The sequence below is a fragment of the Mauremys mutica genome, chromosome 3 (assembly GCF_020497125.1).
Source record: "Mauremys mutica isolate MM-2020 ecotype Southern chromosome 3, ASM2049712v1, whole genome shotgun sequence".
Taxonomy (NCBI): Eukaryota; Metazoa; Chordata; order Testudines; family Geoemydidae; genus Mauremys; species Mauremys mutica.
Window position 1 is genome coordinate 135,363,672 of NC_059074.1, and position 21,527 is coordinate 135,385,198.

The 21,527-nt window shown below is 38.9% G+C and overlaps 1 protein-coding gene across 1 annotated transcript in view; it reads left to right on the plus strand.

The window, feature by feature from the left end:
• RYR2 (ryanodine receptor 2) overlaps positions 1–21,527 on the plus strand; it is a gene marked incomplete at its 5' end in the record, with an annotated part of 534,914 nt that overhangs the window by 247,983 nt on the left and 265,404 nt on the right. The window contains 7 exons of the mRNA XM_045010317.1: positions 3,307–3,515; positions 6,067–6,241; positions 14,656–14,864; positions 16,782–17,128; positions 18,500–18,614; positions 19,484–19,644; positions 21,272–21,431. Coding sequence (XP_044866252.1) covers positions 3,307–3,515; positions 6,067–6,241; positions 14,656–14,864; positions 16,782–17,128; positions 18,500–18,614; positions 19,484–19,644; positions 21,272–21,431 — 1,376 coding nt within the window. The remainder of the gene's footprint in view (positions 1–3,306; positions 3,516–6,066; positions 6,242–14,655; positions 14,865–16,781; positions 17,129–18,499; positions 18,615–19,483; positions 19,645–21,271; positions 21,432–21,527) is intronic.

The window sequence follows — 21,527 nt, forward strand, 5'->3', positions numbered from 1 at the left end:
GGTGATTTTAGAAGCTATGTCTTGTACAGACTGAAGGGAATCAGTGGAGCTAACAGGAAGATCAGAGATGATCAAGTAATCAAGATGAGAGAACGAGTCCCTGAATAGGAGTTTTAGCTGTATGTAAAAGAATGAATTATAGAAATCTTGTGGAGAAAGAAGACATAGTCTGGATGCAGACATGCCAAACCCGTGAAAAAAATGCAGTGATTGGGCTTGGTTTTGGCTTAATTGGCTTGTGAGTTGCCTGTTGGCTAGTTTTTGGCGTTTGGCTTGTTGCTTGTTGTAGCTTGTTGCTTCTTTTTTTTGATTGGCTCATGGCAAGCATGGACAGGGGGGGGCAAGCAGGGCAAGGGGGGGGAGTCAGGGGTGCACAGCAGGCCCACCACAGACCCAGACTGCATTCCGGGGGGATCTAGTCACATAGAGTGTAGGGGTTCTTAGGGATTGGCTTGTTTTGGCCATGATTTGAAATGGGATTAGCTTGATTTTTGCCTTATTGTGAAAGTCGGGATGCTTGTTTACCACATGAAAGTTGGCAACTGTGTCTGGATGTGCAGGAGAAGGGAAATGGAGGAATTAAAGGATGAGCCCCAGATTGTGGGCCTGACTGATTGGTAAAATGGTGACATTGTTTATAATGACAGAGAATATGGGAATTGGGAAGGCAATAAGGGTCCACCTTCTTCTTCTTCTCTTCCTTGTGCCTTGTAGTCCTTTACATCTTTGTAAAATGCGATCATTGCCATTTACACCCAGTTTGCACAAGGGTAACTGTGTTAAGTTTAAGTTGGGAACAGGCCATTTGGAAGGAAATGTCAGAAACAGATAAAACGATGACCTCTCGAGGTCCCTTCCAGTCCTAGAGTCTATGAATCTATGAAAAATGCAGGACTGGATGGGGGAAGATGTTAGGAATAGTGAAGGTTTGCAAGTAATCAGTTTAGAGGTGGTAGTTGAAGCTGTGTAAGAGGATGAAAGAGAGATTGTAAAGTGAGAAAAGAAGGCAGCCAACATGAGAGCCCTTTGGGTTCTCCTGCTCTCTATCTCTTTCCATGGATCAGCCAGAGAGATAGGAAGAGGACAGGATAAGATGTCAAGAAGAAGGGTATGAATGAAGGTATGAAAAGCATGATAGAGATCAAGGAAGCTCTGGGTGGAGTAGAAATCTTGAGATATTTTCTAGAAGAGGGCATTAGAAAACTGTGAGCGCAGTTTCATTAGAGTGAAGTGGACAGAAACGAAGTTGGAGAGGATAAGGCACTCGAGGCAATGGTTGAAGGGTACATGCTCAATAAGGTTGGAACTGAGGGGAAGAAGGGAGTGGTGGCATAATGGGGGAGAGAGGCAAAATCAACAGCTGCCTTTTTTCACCTGTGGAGGAAACCATAATATACTTACATTCTGAGGAGATGGAGCCAGAGAAGAGTAGGCGGTTGAGGAGGAAGGAAGAGGAGTGCATGAAAGCAGGAGGCCAGGACACAGATATGGGCTCAGGAGAGTAGGTGGAGTGGGTCAGAGGTTAGAGATAAAGTGTGAAACCTCAGTGTCAGTTGTAAGGGAAAAAGAGGAGAGAATAATAGATGTATTCATGCACTCCAAAGTGACACATGCACATTCTTTCCTTTTAAAAATCTAAATACATATTATTTACTGACTTCGATTATTTTTTAAACCCATGCATTTCCCAACCATTCCACTGTTCTCTGGTGCATTAGGGGCAGTAATGGTTCACTTATGCAGTGTACCACTAATCTTTTTGTGGAGTTTACATCTGTTGTGATCAAGATGACACACTGTTTGCATAATAATGTCAGTGGTAAGAGTAAGATTAATGTGTCCTTCTACTTCAGATTTTTTAAATAGTGTTTCGTGCTGAGCCCCTCTTGAGTGAATTGTTATGTAGCCATATTAGTCTTGAAGGAAAAGTATGTTCAAGGCAGAAAATGTGATACTTATAAGTAACCTTTTAGCCTGTAAACTTGTATGTTGTTCTTTAGCTGTTGCAATCAGGTCAACTGTTTAATAGGACACAATATCTATACAAAAGTTTAGGATGGAAAGTGAATAAGGATAGTCTATTCAATTGGAATCTTATATTTTATTTCAGTATTTAGCAATATTTTCTAAATATCTCTTTGGGTCTGATTTCAAACATCATAAAAACATTGATTTTTCTTTTACCCTTGAACAGTTTACAGCCTTGAGCTCTGTGTATTCACAAAAGCTTGTCTCTCCCACCAATAGAAGTAGATCCAATAAAAGACATGACCTCACCCACTTAACCTCAAATCAGTCAGTTTTATTATAATAAGAAATGCCCATTATTTTTCCTACACTTGTATTTTAAAGGGCATCTGTTTTTTCAAACCCTCTGCCCTTTCTCCTTGTCAGAAGTTGATATTTTTTCTAATGGAGAAATGTGGTCATCTGATGCGTACATTTGTTAGAGGCTCATGCAGGAATGTATCCTTTCCTTCTGCCCACTCCTCCCACTGCAGAAAAAGGATGCTTAAATTACATGATCCAAGTACTCTTAGCTATGCACATAATTGTGGGTAGGCCTCATTACAGTAAGTAAATATTTGTATAGCAGTGTTACAATGAGAGATTTAAGAAGCTCCATCTAATTAGCATATCAAAGATCAGATTAAGTGGTGACTTGATCCCAGTTAGAAGTACCAACTAGGGAAGAAGATTTCTGATAGTAGAGGACTCTAATTTAGCAAGGAGTGTCATAGCAAGATTCAAAGACTGGATGTTGAAGTTAGAAAAATTTAGACTGAAAATAAAGCACTTTTTTTCCCCACAGTGAGGTATAATTAATCTTTGGAACAATTTATCTAGGGATGTGGTGTTAACTCCATCTCTTGAAGTCTTTAAATCGAGATGGGATGTCTTTCAAAAATATGAGCTCTATTTCAACCATAAAATATGGGCTTTGAAGTAGGAATACTGAGTAAAAATTCTGTAGTTTGTGTTACGCAGGAAGCCAGAGTAGATGATCATAATGAACTGTCTGGCCTTTAAAATCTGAGTCTATGATATTCTCTTGTGCATTACCAATCATTGGTAGCATTACTAGCTCACTGTATTAACTGAGCTTTTGGGGCTTCAATTCTTGACTATGCAGCATCATGGCCTATGGTAAATCATTGCTAAATGCCATTATCTACTTCCTAATATTTTTCAATAAGGTTGAGAGGTATGGATACTATACAGTAATCCCCTTTTATTTTCATTGCTTTCATTTTGTTATTAGATAAACATAAGGTGTGGGTTTGTTTTTTTTTGTTAACTTTGCAGCTACAAGATCAGACATGTGCACTGGGATAATGGAAAGATTCCGGATATTTCGCACTGAGAAGACTTACGCAGTGAAGGCTGGAAAATGGTACTTTGAGTTTGAGGCAGTCACTGCAGGAGACATGAGAGTTGGCTGGACCTGGCCAGGCTGCCAGCCAGACCAGGAACTTGGCTCAGATGAGCAAGCTTTTGTCTTTGATGGCTTCAAGGTTTGTATAGGTTTGTTTTGACGGGATTGATTGCAAGTAGTGAGAGTAAGTTGTTAACAAAAATCACTTAATTTTTCTTCCTATTCTAGTTGTTTCAGCTTAATATCCTTCTGTGCCTTAGCTTTTGTTTCAGTGTTTGAAAATATTAAGAATCCTCTTTAAGGTCTGGGTGAAATGAAAGGTAAAATAATATTTTAGAATGTAGAACCGTATTACTTGGCAAAAATACAGTAAGAACATTTGGCACATATATAGCTCTTTTCGTATGAAAATCTCAAAACGCTGTACAAAATTGGGTGAGTATTTGAGGCACAGAGCACTTAAGTAATTTACCCTAAATCAAGTCATTGGGAGAGCTGAGATTATAACCCATTTCTCCTGAATCCTAGTGCAGTGGTCTCCCTATAGGAAATATCTGTAGGAAAGTGAACATAATTTTCTTTGTCAGCAGTAATTCCATTGGACTGAATTTGATTAAGAATATAGGAATGTAAAAGTTATGAAAATGAAGACTAAATTTTTAATGGAAATCTCTGATAGCATGTAGTATGAGAAAGCATGTCATTCTAGCTCCAACTTCAGTGTGAAAGAAAGAATGAGATTGAAATCTAATTGTATGGATAATATATAGATAAGCAGAACATTTTTTTTATGCCATTGGTTTTTGATCCTTCACAAGAGTCAGATGACTCATTAAAGTGTGGCAGTAAAACATCATTTTAGTGTGAAGGCATGTAAAATTTCTGCCATGATAACAGTTGCTATCTAGGCTAGTGGTGACTCATGTCTTAGTACAAAAATGCATATTAAATGCATTATGTGTCTGGTGTTGGAATTCAGTTATGTTGTTGTTGTTGTTATAATACTTGACAGAAGTTACCATTACTCTTCACAAACTCAATTTTCAGAAATGCAGATTGTCAAGCCAAGCCTATGTCAGCCCTATTATTGTTGTTACTGGATTTTTATTTGACAGTGTTGCATGATACAAATTGAGATGCCTTAACATTGAACTGAAAAGTCAGAATTTTTTAAATCACTGATCAAATTAAATAACCACAGTGTCCTATCATTAGCAGAGGATGGGCACTGAATATATTTGAAAATGATGATAATAAAAAGCTGAGAATCAATTGTCCTGCTAAATCCTGAGTTGAGGCCTTGATGCTTTCCTTGCAACTGTATAAGATCACTAACCCCTAAAGCAGCAGTGAGAATGCCAGTCCCTGCCTTGTTTTAGGTGTAAACCATGTCATCAGTCAAGTTTTCCAAGCTAATACAATCTCAGTCCTTGTAAGCCAATAATGGGATTTTAGTAATACTTTTTGTTTTGCTAAGATTAATGTAATGGATGTTATCCCCCTTTCTAGTTGTATTTCTTGCAGGAAGCACATTTTACCCTTGATGTGTGCTCTATTCTGGTTCCCATCTGATTTCAAGGTGCTGTATAAGATGTTAGTTTTGACTGATACATTTCTTAAGGATTTTAGCTGTGACTACCTTTTAAGAATGGCTCTATCCTCTTACTGTACCACAGCAGCTGAGATCAGCTGAGGTGCTGGAACTAACAGTTTCCAGTTAATGTGGGAGGCTATTTACAGGAGGGATTTTAGATGAAGGTTCTTCAGTTCTGGAATTCATTCCCCCCACCCCCGCTTGATCAGAGAGAGCTTGAGATTGTTGTATTTCAGGGCATGCCACAAGACTCCCGTGTTCTCCCAGGCTTTTCAGGAGTTGGGAATAAGGGATGGAAATTTAGTCCTGATAGAATGGGTGTGTTAGGAAGAGTTAGTCATTAATAGTGTGTTTTTCTGTTGTTGTAAATTTACTAAGAATTTGTATGTATTTATTTAGATTCTGCTCTTATGCAAACTCCACAACAAAGGGCAGCCATCCAAACGTGCAATATTTATTCCTCTAGAGGTCAGTCATGCAAGGTGCTGAGCCACTCCTTGAGGTAATGAATGCCCTCAACTTCTTCTATAGAAACAAGTGGGAACTGAGGGTACTCATCACTTCCAAAAATTACTCAGCACCGTGCATGTTCAGGCCCCTAGAGAGCATGGCAGGCATGTTGCATAAATCTAAATAAATACATTTAGAATAACATATTTTGAAGATTGTTTGGAAGCATAAAATTTAGAGGCCAAGCAATTGCATGAAAGTAATTTAAAAAATACTATAAAACGGCTATTTCACTTGGCAATTGAGACCATATTATTTTCATGACAGACCTTTTGTAGATCTTCCAAATAAAAATAAAATATTTTCTTACACGTGTACTAATATATGCTGAAATATCAATTTATCCCGTCTATTCACTGGGCCTCATTTTACAATGCTGATTTTGGGAGTGCTTCGACAAAATTAATTGTAGGATTGCCATTCTCAAAGCGTAATTGTGATACTCATGAGCATTGTTTCAGAATGAGTTGCTGTAAAAGTATTAATTCTAGTGCTGTGTTAATTGAGGGGGATGATTATTAGTCATATCACTGAGAGGGAGAGAAATACTTTCATTGTTTTTATCCTTCTCTGAAATACCTTTCAGGCCCAGCGGTGGCACCAGGGTAATGAGCATTTTGGCCGCTCTTGGCTGGCAGGGGATGTCGTGGGATGTATGGTTGACATGAATGAGCACACCATGATGTTCACCCTGAATGGTGAAATCCTGCTCGATGACTCAGGTTCAGAGCTTGCATTCAAGGACTTTGAGGTTGGTGATGGTAAGTGGTTGCACGCTTTGTGCTGTTAACTTGCTTTTGTTGCTAGATTGTGCCTATTGTGGGTTGACATCCTTTTAACATGCTCTTTGTGGGTGTACGAGCAGATGAGAATGCAGTTTTGTCACATGTGTGACACACTCCTTTTGTAGGCAGAAAAATACTTGTTACTTGGCATTGCTTTATAGTAACTTTGCTTTCTCTCATTTAGCTGAGAACTGCATAGGCAAAAAGGTACGCATCGGTGGAAATAGAATAGTAATTACTGTATGATGCAGATCTTGAGCACTAGTGATTGCAGTTAGAACAGTTTGCTTCATCACTTTGCTACAGTACTGGGGCACTTCTTCAGAACTTGTAGTCATGGCTGAAGTACTTCGTTTTTCACAGACTACTGGGATTCTGTGATTATCTCCATGACATCAACAAGGAAAGGCTGAAGTTGCAGAAATAAGACTGTAAATAAAATCAACCTACCTCATCACTCAAAATGCAGGAAGCTTATACTGCTACTGCCTGTTCTGTGGCCGAACAGAGGATGCAATATGGAATCGTTCACCACCAATTCATTAATTTTTCAAAATATTTTAAAGGACAATAAGGATTGTCCCTCCTGCTGAGGAGGGAAAGTTCTTCCTCCTTTTAATGTGTAAATATTTTCATTTGATCTCAAGAAAGAAACAGGGAGTTTGGGAATGAATCATTCAACTCAAAATTCAGATATTACCTTCCAATACTACCATCATGTGTTGTGTGTGTGGGAGTCATTTTTTTAAATGTCAGAAATGTGTTTTAAAAAGCCTTAAGGGAAAGATTAAAAAAAATCATCAACTTTATCTTCAATGCAGAACTTTTTCCACAACTTTGGAATGAGGAAAGGACAGTGGAAGTCACCAAAAAGTTTAATTGTCATGCAATAAATACATTGGGGGACCTCAAGGTCGACAATACTGGTTTACAAGTAATCGAGTGGTAAATTCACAAGAGAAATATTACACACTTTTTTTTTTTTGGTGACCTCCATTGTAGGTTAAAAGAAGATTGGTCTGAGTGCTAATAGTTACATTCAGCATAAAAGAAAATAGCAAGATACTGACAGGCTGATTTGTATTAGCTGAGACAACAGAAATCATTTTATATCATTTTACAATGATAATTGTTATTAATGAGCTAGATCCCATGTTTTTTTAAAGTTAGTTTAAAAAACCTTAAATTAAACTATTCCCACAAAAAACTTTTTTTGACCGGCCTCCCCTTGCCTCTGTTTGTTCTCTTTCCTATGTTTTTCACTTGTGAATATTGTGTTTACATTGCCTCACCCATTGTCCTATATTCGAATAACCTTTCATTTTGCTTGCAGTTTAAGCATCTGCTCATTAAGGCAGCAAAAATGTTAGTGTTGATCCGGCCATAGGGTGATAGTTCAATAACTAGTTATTGTAATTATGTATATTATTTATGTAATATATTATCTAATTATATAAAACATTTTTTGCGAAGCAGTTAGTTGCTACATACATATTTGAGGCAAACCCACAAAAGCAAGGAAATGAAAAGTCACAATACTTGCACTTGGGGGGGTTGTTTCTGAGGTTTATCTTCAGGCCCTCAAAAGAAAAATGAAGGTAAATGAACTGTTGATGCAAAGAAGATGATCGCTGATTTTCATTTTTACAATGGAAAGTTTTTCCATTGACTTCAATGGGCTTTGGTTTAGGCCTAAATCTCAAGTTTGCTTCAATGACAGGATGTAGAATTAAGAATTGATTTTAATAGCTACAGTTGCAGAACTATTGTAGGGCTGCAAATGTCTGATAGAAGTGGTTTTGAATAATTCAATGTTCTGCTCAGAAAAATGCACACACCCACAAATGAAAATAAAACTGCTAGATGGAATTTTAAATCCCTCAGACTCGACAGGTCCCTGTTAATGGAGATTTGTTTGTTCACTGCATATTTTGAAAGTTTGTATTCTGTTTTTTTCTGAATGATACATACACCTCTAACCCAATATAATGCGACCCCATATAACATGAATTTGGATATAACGCGGTAAAGCAGCACTCTGCGGGGGCGGGGCTGCGTGCTCCGGTGGATCAAAGCAAGTTTGATATAACGCAGTTTCACCTATAATGCGGTAAGATTTTTTGGCTCCTGAGGACAGCGTTATATTGGGGTAGAGGTGTATATTGGTAAATAATCTCTAAATGGCTTGCCAGAAACATGATTGTATTGCCCAATAGAATTTCGCCCTCAAAATATTCAATGTAGAACAAAAACTTGCTTCATTCGGTCAGCATTTGCAGTATTATGCGACAGAATTTGTGCTTCCAGTTTCAAAAAGGCATTGAAGCAACTCTGAGAGATGCTTCTGCAGACATACAAGAGACAATGGGCTTCCTCAAGCCTTGCCTGATATTAATTATTTATAGAGCGCTGAGTGTGATCTCATTGCAGTAGAAACATATATAGAAGAGAGAGTCCTATTCTGTGCACAAGTTCCTCTCCACATTGTCATAGAACTGTTGTGGAACAGTTCATCGAGTGCAGGAGGTATCTGATCAAATGACCAGTTAACTACTGGGAGTCTTTCCATTCACTTTAATTGGCTTTGAATCAAATCTTCATTGTATGACTTCCCTGCTGCCTGTCCTATATTCGTCATGGAGCCATAGTGGTTTTCCTTTTTGGGCCTTGATGCTGAATATAACAGCACTTTTATGGGGTCATGAAAATAAATTCTTATTTCTCTCTCTTAATTTAAAAAAAACAAGCTTCAGTTTTCTAGTCTACTGTGGTGTGCATTCATTCCTACTGTAAATATTTTCTGTGCCATATTCACAGTGTGTAAGCAAGTTGATGATGTAATTGAGCAACAGCACATTGTGGGACGTGCATTTGTCAGTTGAAATGGCATGTCTCTCTACATGCTAAGGTCACTTACATTGACCGATGAGCACACATCTCTTAGAGTATGTTACTGTGCTTTCAAAATTATAGCTTTTAATAACAGGTTACATTTTACTTTCTTTGGCCTCTATTTTAGTAGGATGTGGAGTTAATAAAATTGATTAATGTTAAATGGCTGCTCCTGCATCAGCTTCCCCAGCTCTGCTACAAGAAGAGGAAGTGCTCATTTTTGTGTCTCCTGCTTTCTAGAGCAGTGCTGCCCCAGAGCTGCTCCTGGTTTCATTTACATTCCCCACTCAGGGAAGGTGTGGTGGGTGTGAGTAGAAGACTCGTGCTTCAACCTACTAGTGTTCACAATTCTGTGAACTTCACAGCCCTAATTACTGAGCAAGGTGTTATAGCTGTAACTCAGACTATGTCTACACTACCGCGGTAAGTCACGGTAGGTGAATAACGTAGCTGGAGTTGATGAACCTTAGGTTGAGTTATCATGGGGTCTACACCTTACTCTTCTCATCGGGGGTAGAGTACAGGGGTCAACTGGAGAGATATCTGCAGTCGATTTGGTGGGTCTTTACTAGACCTGCTAAATCATCCACCGGTGGATTGATCTCAGAGCATCGATCCCAGCTGTAGTGTAGACTTGCCCTCAGAAAGCAGGCAAGAATGATCTCTCAACCCTCCCTCCAACCATTGAATGAATAAGGTAATTAAGAGGTTGACAGTGGCCCGTTCTGGATGCTTTAGAGGGAAATTTTGAGTGATCCATCCCCTATTGTCCACTCCCAGCTTCAGACAGTTGGAGATTTAGGTTGCTGCAGAATGAGGCTTTTCACTTCAGGAAAAAAAATAACAATTTGTCAGAGCCATCTGCCCTGCTTCAGAGGACGCAGCCTACTTATAAGCCAGTGCCGGTGTTATAACATATTTACGAACAGGCAAAAGGGAATATGGCTCTCTGCCAAGTTACTAATCAGGCTCACAGGCCCCTATTTTAGGGTCTACTGCCAACAAGACGAGTTCCACAGAATTATGACAGACGGTACCACTTGTGAGATATCACTCTTGTCAGTAGTAAACATAACTATTAAAAGATAATTGCACATTATATATGATTGTGCACGAGAGATTTCATGCAGGAGGTATGGTATATTCATGCATAATTCTGAATATTCAGCCAAGTAAATAGTATGATTCAAATTCTGTCCCCAGTTACACCAGTGCAACTTTAGAGCATGATTTTTGTGTCTGCACTGCAGGGCCGCCCAGAGGATTCCGGGGGCCCGGGGACTTCGGTGACGGGTCCCACTTCGGCGGTAATTCGGCGGCGGGGGGGTCCTTCTGTCCCGGAGAGGAAGGACCCCCGGCCAGCGAAGACCGGGAGCAAAGAAGTTCCGGGGGCCCGGGCCCCGCGAGAGTTTTCCGGGGCCCGCGGATCGAGTGAAGGACCCCACTCCGGGCCCCCCGAAAAACTCTTGTGGGGGGGCCCCTGTTGGGCCCAGGGCCTGGGATAAATTGCCCCACTTGCCCCCCCCCCCCTGGGAGGCCCTGCTGCACTGTATATTTGACAAAAAGGTTACAAGTTGCACCCAGTCTTCTCCAAAAGAGTATAAATTACATGGAAATTATGCTGCCCTGTCCTTTTGCCCTAAGCAAAGGGTGGCATTATGTGGTTCACCTTGGATGTGGAAAAAGTGGATGGAGTTGTTTTCAGGACCATATCCCTTATTCAATATGCATCTGCCAAAAGCAACCCAGGGGTATGGGGAGGGGCAAATCCTACCCTGACTCATGCCCTGTGCAACTGCATCTACTTTGGTATGGTTGCATTGCATGTCAGTCAGGGAAGGATTTGACCTACCTAGCAAATTAATGCTGCCACAGCCATCTTCAGCCATTTTCACTCAGTGTATGAGGCACCATACTATTCCAGTGTGGGGGTTTTGGGGGACTTTGGCTATTGCAGAATGAGTTGGTGATTAATCTGGTTGGTGGAACTGGGCTGATGATACGGATTGTCATCTCTATGTCACACTGACTAGTTACTGAGTTAATGAGAACCTTCTGCATTTTGCCAACTGACGTCAAGTGAAAAAATTTCCTGGGTAAGGATTTAGTCCAAAATTCATTGCAATGTAGGCTGCTTGGTCAGATATGTGTAACTTAAAGACAGCTTACCTTGGTTCAATAAATAGATCTGTATCTCTGGAAAGCAGGTACTATGTCTGCTAAGGTTATGATTCCTAATAATTTAACCATGTTAGTGAATGTGTTATGAGAAGCAACTGCATACTATATTTCTAATAATGTGTGCCTCTGTAAGAATACTACTCCAGATCTGACAGACAGGCATGCATGTAGTAGAATTGATAGTGTATGTGTGTCATCTTGTACACACTCATTTCCCTTCCTTGTTAGGGGTGATGATTTTTCCTGAGATGCAGGACTGCATTTTTGTTATATACTCAGCTTCTACACTCCTACTGTTTTGCTGCTTGCTTCTGCTCATCACAGCAGCTGCCACTACCTGTATTATGCATAACTCAGCTCCTTCATATATGAGCTGATTGTTGTAGTAAGGGGCTAGCTCATGTGAGTTGGATCTCCAATAGCTGTAGATACAGAATTTGGTAAAAATATTGCCACTTCCTTACATGAAACATTGACCCTTGTTAAAATCCACCTTAACTAGCTGCTCTTGTATTGCAAATTCACATGAATTTGATGCAGACGGCATTTTATTCTTCCACTTTCCTGTTTTTGAGTACATTTTTTAGCTCTTTTTTTCCATGTACACTTTTTTTCATTCTAAATGTATATATATTTTCCTTTATGAGATAAAATCCTATCTGCATCAAAGAAATACACCTATAGTTTCTTAAATGCCTCCTCTGTACTGTCACTAATAACTTCAGTAGCATTCTAACTGTTCCAAAACTCCTCATACAAACATGGCATGCACTCATCGTTTCCCATCTATAATGCTATTTAAAAAAAATGAAGTCAGAATGTTTGTGTGGAATATTGCATGTTGTTTGCAGAGTCATTTGTGTCAAGTATATGTTATATCAATGCTCCTTAAAGACTTCTTTTATATTGAGGATGGTGCAGGGCTGTACTACTCCATTGAGAGCTCTTGGAGACATTGAGTCACTCAGACACATCACTTCCTACAGTACCTACTTCCTTAGAATGCCTGGGGAGCATAATCCTGTCACCCCTCTTTACAAGCATGTCATTGTGGAGTGTGGGGCAGGGCTATAATACCACCCACTATGGAAAGATTAATGCTGCTGTGTGGTAGCTACCTTTGTACAGTCCTTTTGCTCCCTTAACACAAGAATTGCAATTGTACTTTCCCCATTTTGTAAGGGGAGGGGAGGCATTTTGTTTCTTCTTCCTCTTGAATGTCTGCTCAGCGCTGGACAGTTCTACCCAAGAATGACTGACATTCATATGTTGTCCTTCATCCTGAAGAACTCTCAAAGTGCTTTACATCAATATGAAACAGAGGTAAAGGGAGACAAGGTGCTAGTCAGGCAAGCATGTGGTTTGTGTCAGATAAATTTATATCTAGTTGGCTTACTCCCACCATATATAAAGTGCAAACTTGCAAGTGATGAGTTGCATTACAGAGGTCCAGGCTGTCTTCTCTGAACACCCTTCCTCTAACTACACTAACGGCTTCCCCCAGGGATAGTTGCTCCCAAGAACAACACTTCTTGAGTGATGCATCAAGATTTGTCATCCTACTGCAGATAGAGCTGTGATTTTTGGCTTTGCCTAAAAACATTTGCAATCATTCATGGTTCATTGAACTCTGCAGGGTGCATGTTAGCTTCCCTGTAAGTTAAGCTGTGAGGCAGATATTAATTTAAATATATATTGATTTATGCAAATATAACTTCCCTTGTTATAAATTGTTTAATATGATTTTTCCCATTTAGTTCTAGTATTCTGCTGACAAATGGTTTGTATTATAGTTTAACAATGGATTTGCAATAAAAAGTAGTCATAAATCATGCTGACTGAGCAATCTCACTATCTGTGCGTGAAACTGATGTCTCATTACTAAAAGCCTGGCCATGAAGATAGAAATCCAGACATTAATCTTACAGACTAGAGTCTGCGGCTTGTAGTTTCTGGCCTTATGTTGATCGTCCTTAACACACATGTAAATGACAGTGAATCTTTCGTATCTGTAATAAAATATTCAAAGGAAGTTTTGAAGTCTGGAAGTTAATGCAGAACAGCATTAACCACTGTGGCTTTTGGCTGTGACATTCTTCTTGTTGTGTATGCAGAGCATGTCATGAATGGAGGCTCTGCTCCTTCCCATCCTGCATAGCCCCTAATTTTAGGGGCCCCAAAGAATGGGAAGACCCAGCTGCTCTGCCTGCTGACCATTGCCATTTCTCCTCCCCCATTTCCATTAGATTCTACTCACCTCTACCAGCGTAATGGAGTGGAGCATCGAGATTTACATTTCTTGGGGGGGGGAAGGAGGGAATTACCTTTTTGACACTTTTTTTAAAAGTTAATTGATTTTTTTTAGCAGACAAGTCAAATAAGTTTTCAATAGTATTGTTAGATGGAAGGGGAACAAGAAGGATGAATAGAAGAAAGAGAAGAAAATACTTTTTCTTCATTTTCTAAAATAACAGACTGAACCTAACAACCAGAGATGTCTTAATGTAATTTTTGAAGTGGTGCATAGGTCTTGTGTTGACTTAGCACAAGAGTGAATTTCATTTTCTAATGAATAGGGTCTTCTCTTAGAAGTGAAGTACTGAGAGACCAATCTTGTTCTAGGTTTGTACCCCAAACTTGCACCTGATGCTATACAGGGACAATCCCATCCATCAACTTCACGGAAGTTACAGTACAGTATTGCCTACCCTACGCATTCGTAAGTCACGAATCTGACCCAAAAATATCATAAGATTGGTGTAAAAATAATGAGATTTATTTGCCCTTCTGGTTTTCAAACCTTTAGGTTACCTTTGGGACATGTTTTCAAGTTTTTCTCTGCAGCCATTAGGTCTAGAAACTTTTTTTTTTAACAGGAAAGGTGAGGTTCTTGTTTTAAAAACAAAACAAACAAACAAAAAACCACAACTGTGAGCTGAAGCTTGATGAGCAAAATCAAATACTGTAAGACTTGTAAAATCCTGAGCACTGGCAGCACTGGTCACCAGCAGAGAATTTGGCCCCTATGTTCAATATGGCAATTACTGTCTGATATTTCTGAACAGTTAATTATCTGGTATGTGATAGCATTTCTTGCTGCATCTCTTTTTAGAGAGGCTTGTGTTCAGTACAATAAAAGAGATATGCTGGGCTTGCTGATTCCTGGGAGGTAGCATACTACACACTAATACAGGAGTTTGTACCTTTTGGGTTTCAGGCATTTTTATCTCAAACCATTTCTGCCTGTGTTATGTCAAGAAAACACTTCTATAATATAGGGATGCATAAATTCTTTCTTGCTTGCTTTCTTGCTATAGGATTTATACCTGTGTGTAGCCTGGGCTTGTCTCAAGTGGGAAGAATGAACTTTGGCAAAGATGTCAGCTCCCTGAAATATTTTACTATCTGTGGCTTACAAGAAGGCTATGAACCCTTTGCTGTTAATACAAACAGAGACATCACCATGTGGCTGAGCAAGAGACTCCCTCAGTTTTTCCCGGTGCCACCAAACCACGAACACATTGAGGTTTGCGTTCTATATTAATGTTTCCTGTTAATTTTTCAGGAATTTTTTTTAATTAAATGAACTTTACAGTTAACTTGCCGCTTTTGCTATTTCAGCCTTTCCTTTGAATATGGATATCAGTGTTGGCATCTGACATGCACTCATTCACCCGGTAAACTATGATTGTAGCTCATTGAGAACATGGTAATTAATTCTGTCAGCCAATGAGTGATCTCTTGGAAGAGTATGAATGTATTAGACTCCTAAATACTAAATAAAATCATATGTTAAGCTTGCCAGGTTGAGCTGTCAAAAGCCTGAACATTCCAGAGTTAAGGTTGCTTCCACAACCTTAACGCTACTCCATTGATGAGTACGTTATGAAACAGTCTTTAATTATATTGTTTTTAACGTAAAGATTTCTGCTTCAATCAATAGTGTAGATCAGATAGTGCTCCATGTGTGAGGTATATTTTCAATACTTGCTTGTATCTTGTTGTCCCAAAAGTTTTATACTGCACTCCATACAAACTCCACACTGAATGAGACAAGGATTCTGCACCCCCACCACCCTCAAAAAGTAACATTTTCACAAGCACCTAAATGACTTAAGCTCAGTTTTTAAGAGGTATGTAGACCTTTCTCTAATCAGCACTGCGACGACTAAATGTCATTTTAAAAAGTGACGCAGGCACTTCGGAGTCTCTCATTGACTTTTAATGATACTTAGTCTCCTAAGTCTCATTTTCAAAAGGGACTTAGCTTCCTAAGTCAGCTAGGTGTTACAATGCTGAGCAAAGCAACACCCAAACACTTCTAAAAATCTGAGTCTTAAGGTACTAAATGACTTAGGTTCTTTTCAAAATGTTACCCTGTATCATAAGGCATATGCACAAGGGAGCAGAGTTAAGATTGCCTTGGTAATCTTCATTTCTGGTGTTTCCTAACTTCTGTGACCTCACCTTTGCGGTCTTAACAGTATTTCTCTCTCCCTCTCAAAATATGGACTGTAATATATAAAGACACTTCAGAGTTCTACATGTGCTGTTGCTGACAGTACTCCACAGGCATTTAAATACAGGAACTGAAATTCCGGTCACCTTTTTATGCTTGCATGCACAAATTCAATGTAATACTCTAAGTCCATGTGTTCAATGGAATAGAACGCGAATGGACAATAGGCTGTTTTCAGATTGTTTGTTTTATCTAATAACAAAAATCTGTACAAATGCATACATTTTCAAAATACATATAACTCTATAAAATTGGCAATGAGTCCTGTAGCACCTTATAGGCTAACAGAAGTATTGGAGCATGAGCTTTCGTGGGAGAATACCCACTTCGTCAGATGCACTCACATGCATCCGACGAAGTGGGTATTCACCCACGAAAGCTCATGCTCCAATACTTCTGTTAGTCTATAAGGTGCCACAGGACTTTTTGCTGCTTTTACAGATCCAGACTAACACGGCTACCCCTCTGATTCTATAAAATTGCAATCAGTTTCTACCAAACTGCATGAAAGCCATATCTGAATGAAATTGAAACTCTGTCTCTACTGAAGTATATCAGGAAGCATATGTAAAAACAAATATTGTTCTTTCTCTTTATTTGTGCCTTGTGTTTGAGTTATTATGGATCATACTGGCCAAGGTTGGAGTACTATTGCAAAAAATAGCGGGCATAGTCTTTGACTGTATATCCAGTTTATAAGTGCTAAAAGGAAGCATTTTCATTCACTTGTCAATGTATTTACCTGCACTTGCTGCTATAGTGCACGCTGATGTTTAATTAAATATCTCTGCCATATTGTAACATTTAATCATTTTGTAACTCTAAATACATTAAATATATTACACTAAAAATAGAACTGGAACATTTGGGTGTAGGAAGGAAAGACATTTACTTTTATAATATATGAGCTTTTATATTTGATAGGTGACGAGAATAGATGGCACCACAGACAGCTCCCCCTGTTTGAAGGTCACACAGAAGTCCTTTGGCTCACAGAACAGCAAAACAGGCATCATGTTTTTTCGCTTGAGCATGCCTATTGAGTGTGCAGAAGTATTCTCCAAAACATCAGCAGGAGGGTTGCCAGGCACTGGTCTTTTTGGCCCAAAAAGTGACTTGGAGGATTATGATGCTGATTCTGATTTTGAAGTTCTGATGAAGACCGCTCATGGTCACCTAGTGCCTGATCGGGCAGAAAAAGAAGCTTCAAAACTGGAGTTCAATAACCACAAGGATTACACTCAAGAGAAACCTTCACGTCTTAAACAAAGGTCAGTAACATATTTGATCTGTTATTGTCATAATATGGTGGATTGGGTTCACTTTAAACATTACTAGAGAATTCATTTTAAATCCCTCCCCATATCACCCGTAAAAGTTTTCTGTAGTACTAAACTGACAGTCGGGACTCCTGGGTTCTATTCCCAGCTCTGCCACTGAATCGTTTTGTAACACTGTGCCTCACTTTCATCATCTGTTAAATAGAAGAAACAGAAATCTATAAAAGAAGCCTTCCTCTAAGGGTATTGTGAGGCTAAATGCAGTCTTTTGACATTCTCAGATGAAAGGCAGAGTGCCAGAGGGTTTTTTCTGATCCTGTTAAAACTAGGAAATACTGGAAATTTCATCAGAAAATTATGCTCACAAGACTTCCAGCAAAGGCCAAAGATATTTAGATCAGCTTTGGTGAATATCTGAACTTTCATGGTCTTCATCAATGCCCAATTAAGTGAGGCAAGAATATTCACTATGTTATATCTTCCTCATTTTCATAGGTAATCAAACAAACCCTCCCCTTCCACACTTCATTGTGATTTGTCTTTGGGACTAGAGACTATGTTATGTAGTATCTACAGTGTTTTCAGTGTAATATTTCTGCCAATAATATAGTGTCTTGTTTCTATTTGTTCCTGTGGTTTGAACAACAATGTTTATTTTAATTGGGAGAGTTTCTTAAGAGAGGAGGGAATGTGGTGTTTAGATGTTGCTTGTGATTATTAGAACTGGGAGCACTGGATGTTGGGAGTCTGAAAGGACAGGAAACAGGAAGGAGCGAGGAGGAGTTGAGGAGGCAGAGTGAGAGTTACAGAGAGTGCACAAGCAGCTTGATAAAGAGGTTTCCACTTTAAAAATAAAGTCCTTTTGAAGTTTGTTAGTACCTTGCCTGCTTGATACAACAGATACTCATACCCAAACTTAGTAACTGTCCAGACATATTACTGAAACCTTCATCTTCCATTCCCTTCCTACTTTTGCTCATCCCTTAGCTTGTTTTGTCATGTTAAATTGTAAACTTTTGGAATGAGGCAATGGATAAGCCTAAATCCATTTTTATAAGTGACATAAGTATTGAAGAGACAAGCTCTCACTTAAAGTCAAGGGAACTTAGGCTCCTAAATGACTTTTGAGAATAGAAGTTAAGCTTCTAAGTCACTTAGGCAAGTTTGAAAATTTTACCGTGTGTCTTCTGTAAAGCTCTTATTCCACACATACCTAATGTGAACAATAAATAACAATCTGGACCCAACTAAATCTTTTAAGTTAATTTATATTTGCAGAATTCCTGTATGTGTATATTGATTTGCTCAAAATTGATATAGATTGTGATTTTACTCCGTCCTCAGTACTTTGATGTATTACAGGTTTATGCTCAGAAGGACAAAGCCAGATTACAGCACAAGCCACTCTGCACGGCTCACAGAGGATGTTCTGGCAGATGACAGAGATGACTATGATTACTTGATGCATACTTCTACGGTATGGCAACAGAGTGTTCATATTTTTGCCGTTTTCTTTTCTAACAAGTGCTTACTTTTGCTAGTAGAGTCTCAGTGAACACATTCAATTTTTCACTCTTTTATCAAGCGCCATATTTTTATGCAATTTTCTGCGGTAGTACTGTGTGGCAAAACTTGAGATCACCACACTCATTCCATTTTGACATGCCCCCTACTTAACAACAAATCCAAACCAACTCCTATTTGAAGAGCCGTAACTTAGCTTGGATCTGTGCTTAAAAGAACATCCATGGGCAACAGAACAAACAGAGCAAGGGCAGAATATGGCCCTATTTTGAAACAGCTAGTCAAGCCCAGAGCTACTCAAACATAGAGATTTAAAGAGTCAACAACTGAATACATGATCCTGATTCAGAGTATGAAATGTGGAATTCCCATTGAAATTAATGGGAGTTTTGTGCATGAATCAGTGACAGGATCAGCCCCTTAAATCTGCTCAGTTTACTGTGTTTCCAGTGTTTGCAGGCATAACAATGCACCTGTATGTCTATTAATCCTCTACTTGCTGTAATGTGAACATACCACCAATGTTTCTGTGTGTATCTTGTTAAACAAATATGCATCTTTTTTTATCCTCCTTGCCTTTTAGTTTAAATCAGACCCCTTTTTTGCAGGACACGTCAGTGCAAAATAAGACATCATTCTTTCATTGCTCTACTAACGAATTACTCTTGAACAAGACTATACCTGTTCACAAAAACTGATTCATCCCAATTAGATTGTGAAAAATAAACGACAAGATTTTAAAACAACAAATTAATTCTGAATCAAAATTATTACATATAAACCAAATATTAACACCATGGGATATTGTTAATTTATTGACAGTACTATTACTCGGTGAGAATATTTCCTGGGCAAGAACCCGCTAATGTCTGGGTGGGCTGGATTACATCTGACTTCCATCAATATGACATGACCTTTGACTTGGACAGAGTACGCACTGTTACAGTGACACTAGGGGATGAAAAAGGAAAGGTTCATGAGAGGTTGGTTCCAATTATTTTTCTTTTTCATTGAATTGTTTTATACTGAATATGTTTTTAAACATCTAGCACCTGTATAAATTGAGAGTAATGTTTAGTTATACTGGTATAAAGTGGGATTTATAGAGGAGAATCCGACCCTTAAATGTTGAGGAGTCAACCAATGAAATTAATACGGAGCAGGAACAAATAAAAGGAAGTACTTCTTCACACAATGCACAATCAGTCTGTGGAACTCATTGCCAGGGGATGCTGCAAAGGCCAAAAGTATAATTGGTTTCAAAAAAGAATTAGATAAATTTATGGAGGATAGGTCCATCAATGGCTAATAGCCAACATGGTCAGAGATGCAACTCCATGCTCTGGATAGCCCTAGCCTGTGACTGCCAGAAGCTGGGAGTGTATGATGGGACGGGGCCCTTGATGAGTACCTGTTCTGTTCATTCCCTCTGAAGCACCTGGCATTGGCCACTGTTGGAAGACAGGATACTGGGCTAGATCAGTGGTTTTCAAATGGGTATGCAGAGGTCTTCCAGGGCATATATTAACTCATCTATAGATATTTGCCTAGTATTACGGTAAGTAAATAAAAAACACTACCAAAGTCAGTACAAACTAAAATGTCATACAATGACTTGTTTATACTGCGTTATATACTATACACTGAAATGTAAGTACAATATTTATATTCCAATTCTCATTTTTATCATGTAATTATAAAATAAATCAAAGTTAGCAATTTTTCAGTAATAGTGTGCTGTGACCCTTCTGTATTTTTATGTCTGATTTTGTAAGCAAGTAGTTTTTAGGTGGGGGAGAACTTGGGGACATGCAAGACAAATCAGACTCCTGAAAGAGCTACAGTAGTCAGGAAAGGTTGAGAACCACTGGATGGACCAACAGTCTGACCCATTATAGCTATTCTAATTTTCTTGTTTGGAAACATGTGAAGTCAAGATCCATGGATGTAGTACCATGTCATTGAAAGTAAAATAACTGATGACAGGTAAAGGTGCAGTAAAGTTTCATCACTGATATAGTTTACCTTTTTGTATCTCCATTGTGAAGAATACATGGAATAATTGCCTGATCAAAATGATGTATATTGAAAAATAGAAGCAGCAACACTTTTATGTGCCATTTCAGTCATTCAGGCCCTTAGCCTGCAAAATCTTGAGTCTGCAAAATCAAGTGAGAACAGTCTCTTGTTAGAATTCTGGTACTTCCTGCTTCTAGTCAGGCCAGAATTAGGCTGGCTCTTCTCATGCTTTCACAGCATTTCTGCTTATGGTGCAGGTCAGAATCCATAAGTTCAGGGGTGCATAAAAATAAACGATGTAAAATGTTAACTCTTGGAATCTCTTTTGTCTGGTTCATGTAAAGGTTTGGCCTGGTTCTTGTTTTGTTGGAAATAGTTCTTCCATCTTTACAGAACTCTGGCTTCATTGCCAGCAGTGGGAGTTTTGCTATGAATAAGGCCAGATTCCAACCATGGTGTTAATACAACATGCCAGTTTCAGCAGTAGCCTGATCGCTGCAACAATATATTTTAATTTGAATAAACAGACTACAACAATACCATCCCATACAAACTCACATGCTAGTCACCAATGTATCTCTTGAAATTCAGTATCAAACGCAGTAACTGCTATATGGTGTGCGCTGGAGAGAGCATGAGCCCCGGACAAGGACGCAACAACAATGGACTGGAGATTGGTTGCGTGGTCGATGCTGCCAGTGGTCTGCTAACCTTCACTGCTAATGGCAAGGAACTGAGCACCTATTATCAGGTATATATTTATTTGGTTTTGTCACCTCATCCAGATGAGAAAAGCTAGTAGATTGAATTTTATTAGCCTTATTTAGTAATAGAAATGAAAGGAAAA